We start from the raw sequence: 15,745 nt of genomic DNA on the forward strand, positions 1-15,745 counted from the left end.
CATTTTGCGTCTGTATAGGAAGCTTTTTGGACAGCAGAGTAACAGCACAACAGGAGGCCACAGCAAAGGGCCATGAGCTCCTTCTCAGATCTTCAACGATTATCCTAGAATGTTCCTTTAGAGAATCAAATTGTTCAGTACACTCGGTCTATATTGGTACTCTTTCTACGGAACTACGCCGTGCCCGCAGAGACAAAGTGACGGCACTGCAAGGGGAGAGAGAAGGGCTCAACCACTACCAACTACCGCCAGTCTCCCCTGCCCACCTTGCACCAAGGTGTGTGGATCGCGGATCGGCCTCGACAGACATCTGCAGACCCACGAGCAGACGCAGACAGTCATACTCGCTTCGAGTGACCGCCGATGGTGATGACGATTGGTACTTTTCTCCACACGATCCACCAGTCTCACCCTGGTCTGTTGGTCACTCTGTAGATCCTTCAACAACCTCTTCATCTCCCCTTTTGTCACCAATCTGTCCTGATAAACACGTTCTAACCAAGGTGCTATCGAAGTCTGCATTCTAATTGTAATTTGACCCCAAAGTTTGTTGCCACTCTGACTTTACTAACCTGCGTTGCACCATTTAATGATTTGAGAATGGTTGCACTAACATTTCAGTTGTGAACGTGGATGCTTCATTTCTCTCTTCTAGGCTGACACGACACATCCACTGACCAAACATAGAAAAATTGCATCGTCGTTTAGAGACGCATCGCTGTTTGATATTTTCACGCTATCGTGCAATTTACTAAAGCAGGTAAGGGTTTTGCATATTACCAACAATTGCAAACATTACAGGCGGAACCCCTAGATAATTCAAGCCTTATTTATAACTGAGCATCGTGGACAAAGACATTGTGCAGTTCAATAGATGCACCCATTTCACAAGGTGAATTGCAGTATGCACAAGATGGCAAACAATGTAATGCTTCTGTGTGTTAGATTGTGCCTTCATTTAGGAAAGAAAACTGCAGATGCTGGTTTAAATCGAAGGTAGACTGGAGTAACTCAGCGGGTCAGGCAGCATCTCTGGGGAGAAGGAATAGGTGACGTTTCGGGTCGAGACCCTTCTTCAGACGGATCAGTCTGAAGAAGGGTCTCGACCCAAAATATCCCCCATCCCTTCTCTCCAGAGATGCTGCCTGACCCACTGAGTTACCCCAGCATTTTGTGTGTGCTTTCATTTAGCCTACACACCAGCTTACTATTCCAATATCTGGAGTATAAAACCGAAGATTTTGAGATTTCCCATCTCGAAATCTTAGGTTTTAAGTTGGACATTGGTGCAGTTTGAAGTGTTTGTTCCAAGAATCTCTGGACAAACTAATGCAAGGGTATTGACCCACCCAAAGGCAGTGCAAGCAGACGAAATGTGGAGGAAGGAACTGCAGATGCTGGTTTAAACCAAAGATAGACACAAAATGCAGGGGAGTCTGAAGAAGGGTCTCGATCTGGAATGTCACCCATTCCTTCTTTCCAGAGATGCTGCCTGTCCCGCTGAGTTACTCCAGCATTTTGTGTCTATCTTCGGTTTAAACCAGCTTCTACACAATATCTGCAATGTTGTCCCAGCCACGGGAGAGCACTCCTTGCTGAACTATCCCTTAGGATGCTTGCAGCTAGAATTGATAGACAATGTCCATGCACAATGGACAGGAGGATTCATCAGTAGATCATAGGCAGTATCACAGGATTTTATCATTCGAGCAGCTTGGGATCCCATTGCACTTTTTTGAAGTGCGCTGTTACTGCCGATGAAAAGATTCACACCTGCTGTTTCTCTGGGTTATTCTAATGGCATGCACTTTCTTGCAGGCATCAGGAAAGAGCTTAAATCTGAACGATGAAAGCCAACATGGTCTTCTAATGCAGCTCCTTAAACTGGCCCACAGCTGCCTCAACTTTGACTTCATTGGCACGTCAACAGATGAGTCATCGGACGACCTCTGTACGGTCCAGATTCCAACCAGCTGGAGGTCAGGTATGGTCAAATTCAGTAGTTTGTGCCACCACATCATTTGTCACGTTCATGCTTAAAGTGGAAGAAGAGTCCTCTCTCCTACCCTATCCCCTCCCCCCTCAGTCTGCCCCAACCCATGAAGACTCTACCACATACTTTTAGCTTCCATTCCCTCCACACCAATACTTGGCACTGCCCTCCCCTTAACCCTGTTCAATCTCTCTCACTATCTAGTTCTCCTTGTCACTCTCTTCCTCCCTCGTCCTGTCTTCTCCCTGCCCCTCCCTGCAGCTTTTGCACTCTTACACTTGTTTCCCTGTGTTCTTGGTTGCCCCATGCTCTTGCCATCACTCTGCCCTGCTCGTACCCTCCCTCACCCCCCACATTCTCCAGGCCAAAGTTTAATCATTTCCCTGTGCTCTCCTAATGCACCCGGTTCTCTCCGGCCTGCCTCTCCTCATAAATGTGGAGACGCCCTTCCCACCCCTGCCCCAAGGCCAACCGACCCCACTGCTCTCACAGGTTTCTCGTCCACTCCCCTCCTCTCTCCCCCAGGCGTCCAGCTTCCATTTCCACATGAATACTCTCAGTTGGCCCCCACTTTCTTTGTGTATCCTTTGAGGCTCAACAGTTAATTTTATAATGTTTTCATGTCTTTCATTTTAAAACCTGAGTGATCCATGTTGTCCATTAGCATATGCCTGGTTATCATTAGATTTGCTTTTTATGGGCGCAATTACATTTAATGTGTTGAAACTGGATAAATATTAGATGGAATGGCTTCCTTTCTCTCACCCCAGTGTTTCTTGTTTATTGTCGATATACCCATTGTCTTTGCTGGATCTTTAGCTTCAAAGTTCTTCATTGCAGTCTTTATTTCCATTACAGCTGCCGCTTGTAATATAATATTTTCAATTCTTTCAAAGGAATAATGTAAATGTAATTCTATTCATGAAATTATGCCAAAAAAGAGTTACAGTGAAATTGCTTTTATGATCGGTTTTCTAGTTGTACCCCAGAGGTTTCTTGCGTTAGTCAAAATGTTTTGAATCAGTTGTTGTCCAGATTCTGATTATGATTGATTACTTTTTTTCTAATATTGTTTACTAACAATTGTGTGAATGTTTTCTCCAGTGATTTTATCTGTGTAGTAGATTTTAATCATGTTTTCTTTGCAAGAATTGATGGAGGGCCATGTCCAAACATGGAAGCAGGTTTTTAAAATTGTGCTTTCTGTTTTTCTCACGTGAGGTAGGTTAATGGCCAGTTCTGGCAAGGAATTTATATAACCCCAATATAATCATCCTGTGAGAAGTCATTCCCTAGATGAAGAGACCTTTATATTTATAGTTAGTGTTGCTCAGAGCTAAATGCTTCAATTCCAGAATCTCACACTGATTGCTTACATGTTGGGAAGATTAAATTTATACCATGTTGGTACCCCATTTAAATGTCAGCTGCTGAGTTAATAAGGATTTATTGAAATGTAGATAACCACTAGACCTCGTCATCCAGTAACTCTTAGTTTACAAAATCTGAGAAATGGGAAGTGGAGTGTTTCACTAACATCATGATTTAGTCTTCAATAGACAATAGATGCAGGAGGAGGCCATTCGGCCCTTCGAGCCACCACCACCATTCAATGTGATCATGGCTGATCATTCTCAATCAGTATCCCTTTCATGCCTTCTCCCCATACCCCCTGACTCCGCTATCCTTAAGAGCTCTATCCAGCTCTCTCTTGAATGCATTCAGAGAATTGGCCTCCACTGCCTTCTGAGGCAGAGAATTCCACAGATTCACAACTCTCTGACTGAAAAAGTTTTTCCTCATTTCAGTTCTAAATGGCCTACCCCTTATTCTTATACTGTGGCCCCTGGTTCTGGACTCCCCCAACATTGGGAACATGTTTCCTGCCTCTAACGTGTCCAACCCCTTAATAATCTTATACGTTTCGATAAGATCTCCTCTCATCCTTCTAAATTCCAGTGTATACAAGCCCATTCGCTCCAGTCTTTCAACATATGACAGTCCCGCCATTCCGGGAATTAACCTAGTAAACCTACGCTGCACGCATTCAAATAGCAAGAATATCCTTCCTCAAATTTGGAGACCAAAACTGCACACAGTACTCCAGGTGCGGTCTCACTAGGGCCCTGTACAACTGCAGAAGGACCTCTTTGCTGCTGTTCACTTGCTGACCCACAACAAACCTACAGTGGAAGGGCAGAAAAACTCCAGAACTTGGCAATCATGGATCTAAAGTCACCCAGGTGCACTATTCTGGCATGGTGTCGTTATTAAAATTACTGCAATGTGGTCATTTTAGAGCAAAAATTAGTCACTAACATGAAAACTGGAATGTCTGGCTATCAGCAACCTCATGGATGACAGATTCACATTCTACTTTGCCAGTCACCTGCTTGTGCAATACCTCAGCAACGTTAAAAACCTGGCAGGTGCTTGTCTTTCATCCCATGAGCACACGGTATTATTTCAGTTTCTCCCTGGCAGTGTATTAATTGACAGGGTAATTGATTAACAGGTTACATGGCCGTTTGGCCGGTCTTTCACACAGAACTAGGAATAATACTGTACAAGAGGTTGTGTAGCTATAGGGAGGATGATATCAAACTGGAAAGGGGCAGAAAAGATTCACAGGGAAGTTATCGGAACTGGAGGGCTAGAGTGATAAGGACAGACTGGAGGTTTATAAAATCATGAAGGCATAAGTAAGGCGAATGGCCACACAGTCTTTTTTGCCAGTCTTTGTTGGCAGCAATGCATGCCTTGCATGTTTAGCAACAGGCAGGTGCAATTTGTAATGTTCTTTATTTTCTCCCTCTTTCTTCAAGGCCGCTGAGTTAAAACCTCCACTTTCTTTCAACAGCTTTCCTGGATTCATCGACCCTGCAGTTGTTTTTCGACTTGTACCATTCTATCCCTCCATCGCTGTCCCCTCTGGTGAGTTGTGCTTCTCTTTGTTGGAGGTGCAGGGATATGTGAGGGCCAGGAGAGAAGAACTGCTATGTCGTAGTGGTGATTCTCCCATCCCACACCCCACGCCACAGATTGAGTACTTTAGACTGGACTTTAGAGATACAGTGTGGAAACAGGCCCTTTGGCCCACCGAGACCCCGCCACCCTGTGGCCTAACACTATCCTACACACTAGGGACAATTTTACCAAAGCCAATTAACCTACACAAACCTGTACGTCTTTGGAGTGTGGGAGGAAACCCGAGCACCTGGAGAAAACCCATGCGGGTTTTTACACAGGGGGAATGTACAAACTCTGTACAGACAGCAACGTGGTCAGGATTGAACCCAGGTCTCTAGCGCTGCACCTCTGTGTCAGCCTTTGTCTTCCAACACTTTTCCAGTTGTGCATCCCCTGAATGCAAACCAATACCACATTTATGTCTGATTTTCCATTAATTTAGAGACACAGATACTGGAAGATATGTGTGACGTCTGAGGAAGGGTCTCGACCCGAAACGTCACCCATTCCTTCTCTCCTGAGATGCTGCCTGACCCGCTGAGTTACTCCAGCATTTTGTGAAATAAATACCTTTGATTTGTACCAGCATCTGCAGTTATTTTCTTGCACTGGAAGATATGTGGTTCTGATTTATCCACCAGTGGAAGACTAGCTTTACTGAAACTAACCTGGTAGACGAGCAGGTAAATATAAGAAAGCAGAATTAGTTGCTGAATCGCTGAGGATCAGAATGTGCCAGCTCAGACGATCAGCAAGGAGGCAGATAGAGAGAGGTGCTGACAGCACCAACAAGAATGGGGATTGATCATTCTCAGCAGCCATTCAGCCTCTCCATCCTCCTGGTAAGGTTTACAACAAAGTACTGGAGTAACTCACCAGGTCAGGTAGCATCTTTGGAGGACATGGATAGATCAAAACGTCACCTCCAGAGATACTGCCTGACAGGCTGAGTTACTCCAGCACTTTGTGTTTCTTTTCATCCTTGTCAGCTGATGAATGATCGTGTCATCTCCATCCATTTTCTTTGGTTGATAAAGCACAATACCTTTTCCTATCACGTCCATTAATCCCGGTATAACATAAAGAGCAGCCAAGTTAATGGTCTTAGAAGGGTGGAGAAGAACTAGGGTTTGGATTTAAGGTACATCACAACAGGCAACCATTGTGCATCGTTTATTCGTAAGTTATTTCCCAAAATATTGTTGTTCGGTCTACTGGTGCTGTGCGGCAAGCCTATAGCTTGTATCAGGAAATTGCTTCGTGATCTTGCTCCTTCCATTCTCTAACCATCTGCAGTATCCAGCACTCCCCACCCATCGCCTTTTGTCTGGTAGCTGTTTGCATTCCTGCTTCTTCCTGTCCCCGTGCCTTCATGTGTCACCAACCATGTTGAAACTTCTTTCCGACACCTTTGGGCTTTACTCCATCAAGTTAATACTTCAGCATCTGGACATTTTTTTTTTTTAACTTCCCCTTTTGCTCAGTGTCCCTTGTTGATTACTCATCTGTGAATGGTTTAGCTATGTTTTTGCATTGAAGTTGCTATCATAAAGGCACTTGTTGATATTGAGTTGAAGTTAATATTTGTTTGGGTTGATTAGTCTTTTTTACTGATTTCATTTCCTTAGTGTGTTGTGATAACATTTTAATTAATTATAGTGAAGTCTGCTGCATTTCAAATTGACTTATGTTAGCCGGTTCCCCATCATTGAATTCATACCTCTGCTGGTATAAAACATCCAGTCAATGTTTTCACAATCACACATACTTTATTAGTCAAGTATGTTTTGCAACATACGAGGAACTTCATTTGCCAATAATTTAATGTTCTCATAATATAATAAATGTTATCATGTTACATAAATTCACTGTCACACACACACACACACACCAGAACAGGGATCCCGTTGCTCATTAAGAGTAATAACCTGTAAGGTGCTGTATCTACAAGTACAACTAAAGGGCGGCACGGTGGCGCAGCGGTAGAGTTGCTGCCTTACAGCGAATGCAGCGCCGGAGACTCAGGTTCGATCCTGACTACGGGCGCCGTCTGTACAGAGTTTGTACGTTCTCCCCGTGACCTGCGTGGGTTTTCTCCGAGATCTTCGGTTTCCTCCCACACTCCAAAAGACGTACAGGTATGTAGGTTAATTGACTGGGTCAATGTAAAAATTGTCCCTAGTGTGTGTAGGATAGTGTTAATGTGCGGGGATCGCTGGGCGGCGCGGACTCGGTGGGCCGAAGGGCCTGTTTCCGCGCTGTATCTCCAAATCTAAAAATTCTAAATCTATCTATACCCTGCAGTGAATGGTCCATTAATGAATGGATCTACAGCATATGCTTGTAAAACATTATGTATTAACAGTGATCGTCTGTAGGGCTCCATTTTGTAATGATTAATGTGTACGTTTATATTAGAAGGAAGTTGCTGCTCCTGCCCTCATTCCCACACGACAACCGTCAAAGATTCGATTCTCATTTTGCCGTGAACCAATTAATTCACCGGAAGGGGCTCAATTCGCTCCCTGACCTGACCTGACCTTGCATGTTCACACAGCTCGGGAAGCTGCACTGGTGCCAGTACGTTCTGCACAACGTTGCAGTGTGAGGCTTGAAAAGTGAGATTCATATCCTGCTCTGGAACCGGGTATGGTTGGAACACCAAAGTCTCGAGTGCAACGTTTAAACCATGGCATGGTATATCGAGGAAGGCAGCATCAGCTCATCAGTCTGGGCGGCTGCTGCAACCTTCTGGCTCGTACATTCCCCATAGCCTTGAAAAGACCCTTTTAAATATATAACCAGTTTTGTGTTGAAAGTTACAGTTGGAACAGTTGAAAATGCCGTTACCCCTTTCAGGCAACGGATTCTAAATTATCTCCATATTTCTAAATCGGGTGATTGATCCAGCTGCCAAGAATAACTTTTCTTTCCACTTAAATACCACTCAATTTGAAAATCTATTATGTAGCAAGTAATGAATACATCAACCCATCTCTGTTATTTCCAATGCTACGGAATACACGCACACATACACTGTATACACACGCATACACACACTGCATACACTCATACACACACCCAACATATTGCATATACATACACACCTCGCACACACACACACACACACTCGTACACACACACAACACACATTCATACACACACACACAACACACTGTATACACACACACATACACTGTATACATAAGCACACACTCACTGCATAACACTCATACACACACCCAACATATTGCATACACATGCACACACACACCTCGCACGCACACAACACACACTGTACAATACACATGCTCAATACACAAGATATACACACACAATACTCTACACACACACAGTATACACACATACTACACACTCACACAGTACATTCAAACGCGGTCGCACTCACTCGCATAATACATACACACACTCACACAATATAAACACTCACAAAACGACACTCACACACATTCACTCGCACTGAACATTCCCTCGAGCATGGGGAATCTCAGGTGCCCACGAGACGTTGAGTTAAAGCCCTGATATCAAGCTCTGCTTTCTGACTGTGGCTCTTTTTTCTTGCAGGTCTTATCTTGTTTAGTACAGATCGCTTCAGTCCGGAGGTCACTATTTAACAATGCAGAGCGTGCAAAGTTCCTCTCTCACCTAGTGGATGGCGTGAAGAGGGTTTTAGAAAATCCACAGGTGATGAACAGTTGGCTGATAATTTCTTATACAGATGGTGGAATAAAAACATCAAAGTGAATGTTCTTTTTTAAGTGTGAAATCCTAGAAGTCTGTTTGTGATTCTTAGACGTGTTCATGGACCGTAGTTTCTGACTGCAAGGCACAGTTTCCTGCAGATAGTGAGCTCCATCTCACCCACTTGATAGGGCAAGGATGGTGTTTGTGCTTCAGGAAGGAAGGAAAGTAATTGGGAGTGCCGTTGTGAACTGTAAGGCATGGAGCAAGCTCCAGAAACAAACTCTACACTCATGGAGTTGTTGAAATGGAAGGGAAGAAACAAATCTGGGTTTACATCTTGGAGGCAGAAGCACTCGTAGATGAAAGTAGCTGGGAGTGGAGGTGGCTCATGTGTGTCCCTCAAGTGTGTTTCACAATTCATTTTAGTCCTGGCAGATTAATGGTTTCAGTATCACATCCCTGTCCAAATAAGAATAAGTAATACTGGAAAAGTATTATTTTTTGAAAATCTGATATATAAAATAGAAAGTGGCAGAAACCCGTTTAATGTTGGGCATTGTCTGTATTTCTTTCACAGCAATGTACCTGTCATGACTCCACCATACTTGGTCCTTGGCCTGCAAAATTGTACATTGACCGTTTTTGCCGAACACTTGCACTCGGTCTGCTGTGGCCTACTGGATCTCCCATTTTAAATCCTCCCCATTCCCATATTGACCTTTCTGTCCTGGGCCTCCTCCATTGCTAGAGTGAGGCCACGCACAAAGTGGAAGAACAGCACCTCATACTCTGCTTGGGTAGTCTACAGCTCAATGATATGAACATTGGTCTCCAAATTTGAGGAAGGATATTCTTGCTATTGAGGGCGTGCAGCGTAGGTTTACTAGGTTAATTCCCGGAATGGCGGGACTGTCATATGTTGAAAGACTGGAGCGACTAGGCTTGTATACACTGGAATTTAGAAGGATGAGAGGGGATCTTATCGAAACGTATAAGATTATTAAGGGGTTGGACACATTAGAGGCAGGAAACATGTTCCCAATGTTGGGGGAGTCCAGAACCAGGGGCCACAGTTTAAGAATAAGGGGTAGGCCATTTAGAACAGAGATGAGGAAAAACTTTTTCAGTCAGAGTTGTGAATCTGTGGAATTCTCTGCCTCAGAGGGCAGTGGAAGCCAATTCTCTGAATACATTCAAGAGAGAGCTGGATAGAGCTCTTAAGGATAGCGGAGTCAGGGGGTATGGGGAGAAAGCAGGAACGGGGTACTGATTGAGAATGATCAGCCATGATCACATTGAATGGCGGTGCTGGCTCGAAGGGCCGAATGGCCTACTCCTGCACCTATTGTCTATTGTCTAACATTGCATTCTCCAATTTTTGGTAATGACAAATCTCCCCACCTTCTTCCCTCACCAACCTCCCCACCACTACCTTTCCTCTACCCATTCTCCCCCTTCTCTCCCCTATGCCCCACCTGGACTCACACCTCTTTATTCCCCCCAACACCTATATTCCTTCCTCTAGCTTCACAATTCACAACTCTTCAATCCCTTTTAATCTCACACCTTCTGTCTTTTCATCTGTGCCTTTTGTCCAACCATCTTTCTATCAAACCCCCCCTTCACTTGTATTACCTGCCTCGCTTCGTACTGCCCCTCCTCCTCTCTTCTTGCTTTCTTCTCCACAATCAGTCTGAAGAAAGATCCCAACCTGAAACTTCACCTCTCCATGGTCTCCAGAGATGCTGCCTGAGTTAGTCCAGCACGTTGTGTCTATCTCAGGTGCTATAAAAGGTGCTACATGCAAGGGTTATCTTTACTGCTTAACGGTCTTGGTACTTGTGGCTGGTATATATGTGTGAAACGGCAACTCCTTTTGCAGAGCTTGTCCGACCCGAACAATTACCATGAGTTCTGCAGGTTATTGGCGCGACTGAAGAGTAATTATCAACTGGGAGAGCTGGTGAAAGTGGAAAACTACCCCGAAGTCATCCGCCTCGTAGCCAATTTCACTGTAACTAGCTTTCAGGTACGACAACCAGCTACCTTTCTGGAGATGTTTATGAACATGCATTTTGTTTAGAGGATAGATAATTGTCAGTGGAGGTATGTTGGGTGAATGAGCTACCTGTGGTTGTTAATACCTTCAGGAGAGATGCATGACAGCATTTGGCATTAGTTTGGGATGCTTTGGTGCTCTACCACTGCACAACATTTGAGCTGGGAACATTATATGACCGGCCAGTATTCAAAGTCTGCAAACCATACATGTTTCTGAGTCTATGCTGGCAGTTGGGTCGCCAACTGTCCCGTATCGGCACGGTGGCGCAGCGGTAGAGTTGCTGCCTTACAGCGAATGCAGCGCCGGAGACTCAGGTTCGATCCTGACTACGGGCGCCGTCTGTACGGAGTTTGTACGTTCTCCCCGTGACCTGCGTGGGTTTTCTCCGAGATCTTCGGTTTCCGCCCACACTCCAGAGACGTACAGGTATGTAGGTTAATTGACTGGGTAAATGTTTTTAAAAATTGTCCCTAGTGTGTAGGATAGTGTTAATGTGCGGGGATCGCTGGGCGGCGCGGACTCGGTGGGCCGAAGGGCCTGTTTCCGCGCTGTATCTCTAAATCTAAAAACAAATATCAGCCGGGACATCCCGTATTTTGGGCTAAATTGGTTTGTCCCGTACGGGACCGCCCTTGTCCCGTATTAGTAAGGTTGCCAACTTCCTCACTCCCAAATACAGGACAAAGGGTGATGTCACCGCCCCGTGCCCCACGTGACCTCACCCAGCCAGCGGCCACGTGCTCCCGCTCCACCAATGGCTTCCGCCATTGGTGGAGCGGGAGCACGTGGCCGCTGGCTGGGTGAGGTCGCACGGGGCAGTGATGTCACCCTTTGTGTCTTACGCCTAGTTGGCAGTAACATGACTTGTGTCGGCAATATCCTCAGAGTATTAACAGCAGCGTGAGTTTGATTGGTGTCGTGCGTTATTTGTTAAACCGCGTTCCCTTCCGCAATTGACCTTGCATTCAAAGATGCAGCGTTAAGTTGGTGAGAGTTGAGTTAATGACATACAGTGAGATGCTAGTCAAAACTTTGGAAATTAAATAAGATTGATCATTTTCTAATGTTTAGTTGAGATGCAGAGTATGAGTTAATCCACATTGTATTTGATTAACCTATTCCCTAAACAAGTGCACAGTCGGACCCGATTCTTATGTGAGGTTGACAACGATAAATAGTGCAGTGTACAGTTGCCAGAAAGATGCAATGGCAGCCAAGAATCTCTTGCTCTGGTAATTCTAGGTTAATGTTTTCTTGTGATTTCCTCCTGGTTTTTTTTCTGTAGCATTGGGAGTTTGCCCCTAACAGTGTGCACTACCTGCTGAGCTTGTGGCAACGCCTGGCTGCCTCAGTCCCCTACGTCAAAGCCACAGAGCCTCACATGTTGGAGACGTATACGCCCGAGGTCACCAAAGCCTACATCACCTCCAGACTGGAATCCATTCACATCATTCTGAGGTACTGCGACGGACTGTTACTGAGCTACTCTGACCCTGGCACAGCCCAAGGCAGCCTATGATAATGAAATGAGAAATGCGTACATGGCGTTTACAGTCGAGGTGTTTCAGGGAGCGTATGCTTGGAGGGGACAGATGTTTATTGAGGCCGTGGCTGCCCAGTGAGGGGTGACGGGTGTGTTTGTCCCCACAGGGACGGGCTGGAAGACCCGTTGGACGACACTGGGCTGGTTCAGCAGCAGCTGGACCAGCTCTCCACCATCGGCCGCTGTGAATATGAGAAGACCTGTGCTCTGCTCGTCCAGCTTTTCGATCAGTCCGCTCAGACCTACCAGGAGCTGTTGCAGAGCGCAAACGCTAGTGCCATGGATATCGCAATACAGGAAGGTAAGGAAAGGTGGAAGGGAACGGCGACTTCTCATGTTCTCTCACATCAATCTTTGGCCTGCTGCCCATGCTCAAAACTGACCTTTTTCTTTTGATAATGTTTTCTGCTAACATTTAACATTGTAAAAAAACAGGCAAAGTGCTGGATTAGCATGTTCTCCAAAGATTCTGCCCGGTCCACTGAGTTACTCCAGCACTTTGTGTGTGTGTGTGTTTTTATAAACCGACATCTGTAATTCCTTGATAGATACAAAATGCTGGAGTAACTCGGCGGGACAGGCAGCATCTCTGGATACGAGCTTACAACCCAGTGGACTCAGCTGGGTTGTAAGCTTCTATCCAGAGATGCTGTCTGTCCCGCTGAGTTACTCCAGCATTATGTGTCTATCTTCGGTGTAAAACAGCGCCTGCAGTTCCTTCCTACACATTTCGCCTGTAATTCCTTGTTTCTCCATTTAATATTGTGAATGGTTACATTAACACATTGCACCTTGTTTCTCAGTGTCACCACCAGGTGTGGTTACGGGCTAAGGCTACCTTAGTGGCTGTGTGAAGGAAAAAAACGTGCAGATGCTGGTTTAAATCAAAGGTAGACACAAAATGCTGGATTAACTCAGCGGGTCAGGCAACATCTCCGGAGAGAGCGGCTGTGTGAAGTGTATTTCCATAGAAGTTCTCAATTCCATTGCCATTCAGCATAGTGTCACAAAACCTACATTCCTATTCTGTTACTGGACAACACTAAGAAACTGCTGATAATATTAATCTGTCAGTGATCGTGTATGCAATATTCTTTCACAGCTATTGCACATTTGTGAATGAACAGTGTGTCCATGATCTTCATGGACCTGTGAATTAAACTATTGATGGGCTGATTGATCTTCTCCCAGGTCGATTGACGTGGCTGGTTTACATCATCGGGGCAGTGATTGGGGGCCGAGTTTCCTTTGCCAGCACGGACGAGCAGGATTCAATGGATGGGGAGCTGGTTTGCCGGTGAGTCCTTAGTTGCCGGATCCTGCCTAGCTGTTTGCAAGGTGCGGAGGTTACGCCAACAGTGGTGCTGCATGTCAAGCTCCAGTAAGGCCTCAGGAGGAAATTCTCATTATGGGGAAGAAAGTTTACCTGCACTGAGTTACTCCAGCACTTTGTGGGTGTTTTTATATGCCAACATCTGTAATTCCTCAATAGACACAAAATGCTGGAGTAACTCAGCGGGATCGAACAGCATCTTTGGATACGGGCATACAATCCAGTGGAGTCCACTGGGTTGTAAGATTCTATCCAGAGATGCTGTCTGTCCAGCATTTTGTATAAGAAAATAACAGCAGTTGCTGGTACAAATCGAAGGTATTTATTCACAAAATGCTGGAGTAACTCAGCAGGTCAGGCAGCATCTCGGGAGAGAAGGGATGGGTGACGTGAATTGGAGGAACAGCACCTCATATTTCGCCTGGGCAGCTTGCAGCCCAGTGGTATGAACATCGACTTCTCCAACTTTAGATAGTTCCTCTGTCCCTCTCTTCCCCTCCCCCTTCCCAGTTCTCCCTCTATCTTCCTGTCTCCACCTATGTCCTTCCTTTGTCCCGCCCCCCTGACATCAGTCTGAAGAAGGGTCTCGACCCGAAACGTCACCCATTCCTTCTCTCCTGAGATGCTGCCCGACCCGCTGAGTTACTCCAGCATTTTGTGAATAAATACCAGCATTTTGTATCCATCTTCGGTGTAAACCCGATGCATTATTCGGGAGATAGACACAAAATGCTGAAGTAAATCAGTGGGACAGGCGGTATCTCTGAATAGAAGGTATGGGTGATGTTTCAGTTCGAGACCCGAAACGTTACTCGTTCCTTCTATCCAGAGATGCTGCCTGTCCCGCTCAGTTACTCCAGCATTTTGAGTCTATCTTCGGTGTAAACCAACATCTGCAATACCTTCCTACGCATTATTCGGGAGGTTGTGCAGATGTGATCATATATAACTAATTTACAGATCTCAAAACATTAGTGCCTGTCATAACATATCACTGATTGAGTTGGATATATTGCTCAGTGATTTACCATTGAAGTGGTTCATTTGATCGGCATTTCATTTGCCTCTCTAAACATTCCTTCCCTCCACCACCATTGCAGCACGGTGTATGAAACTATATTCCAGTTACTTGCCTAACCTGCATCTTCTGAGAAATTACAAATGTGCAATCATCAGTCAAATATGCCCACATTTGAGCTTAAGATGGAAGGGATCTGATGAACCAGCTAAAGATCACTGTTCCTTGGACTTTGACCTTGATTCCAATGTTTGTTAGGGCTCCATGTTACAGTCAGACAAACTCCGGCTTGATATCAGGGCAGTGTCTCTCATCTCACCTTCGTAGTCTGTGTCTGATGAGTCGGGAGTCAGTGTAGTTCTGATCAAACACACACTGGGCATCAGGTTATTGGTGAACGATCGCTGCTTGATGCCACCGTCAGTGACACCTTCAATCACTGCCGATGATTAAGAGATTTAGATTTAGAGATACAGCGCGGAAACAGGCCCTTCGGCCCACCGGGTCCGCGCCGCCCAGCGATCCCCGCACACTAACACTATCCTACACACACTAGGGACACGTTTTACATTTTACCCAGTCAATTAACATACATACCTGTACGTCTTTCGAGTGTGGGAGGAAACCAAAGATCTCGGAGAAAACCCACACAGGTCACGGGGAGAACGTACAAACTCCGTACAGACGGCGCCCGTAGTCAGGAACGAACCTGAGTCTCCGGCGCTGCATTCGCTGTAAGGCAGCAACTCTACCGCTGCGCCACCGTGCCGAGCAGACTAATCGAGCGGCAAGTAGCCATGGTGGATCCTTTTGTGACAAAACAGAATTGTCCACACTGTTATGTAGATGCTGTGTTGTGGCTGTGACCGGGGTGGGCTGGGTAAAGTCCCCAAGAGGCATGTCAGAGGATCAGACGATAACAATCCACTAAAAGAAGACACAACCGCTGGAGTAATTCAGCGGACCAGGCAGCATCGCTGGAGAACGTGGATCGGTGATGTTTTGGGTCGGGTTGTCTTCAGACTGACTCAGGCGTCCCGACCTGAAACATTACCGTTCCATGTTCTCCAGTGATGCTGCCTGACATGCTGAGTTACTCCAGAGGTTTGTGTCTTTTTTAG

The 15,745-nt window shown here is 45.6% G+C and overlaps 1 protein-coding gene across 1 annotated transcript in view; it reads left to right on the forward strand.

Annotated features, from left to right (window-relative positions):
- The window catches only part of xpo7 (exportin 7), a 70,670-nt gene that overhangs the window by 23,580 nt on the left and 31,345 nt on the right, over positions 1-15,745 (forward strand). The window contains exons 6-13 of the mRNA XM_078429131.1: positions 656-760; positions 1,819-1,984; positions 4,854-4,927; positions 8,549-8,668; positions 10,551-10,697; positions 12,016-12,188; positions 12,381-12,574; positions 13,465-13,570. Of these exons, the coding sequence (XP_078285257.1) occupies positions 656-760; positions 1,819-1,984; positions 4,854-4,927; positions 8,549-8,668; positions 10,551-10,697; positions 12,016-12,188; positions 12,381-12,574; positions 13,465-13,570 (1,085 nt within the window). The remainder of the gene's footprint in view (positions 1-655; positions 761-1,818; positions 1,985-4,853; positions 4,928-8,548; positions 8,669-10,550; positions 10,698-12,015; positions 12,189-12,380; positions 12,575-13,464; positions 13,571-15,745) is intronic.

Source organism: Rhinoraja longicauda, chromosome 36 (assembly GCF_053455715.1).
Source record: "Rhinoraja longicauda isolate Sanriku21f chromosome 36, sRhiLon1.1, whole genome shotgun sequence".
Classification (NCBI taxonomy): domain Eukaryota; kingdom Metazoa; phylum Chordata; class Chondrichthyes; order Rajiformes; family Arhynchobatidae; genus Rhinoraja; species Rhinoraja longicauda.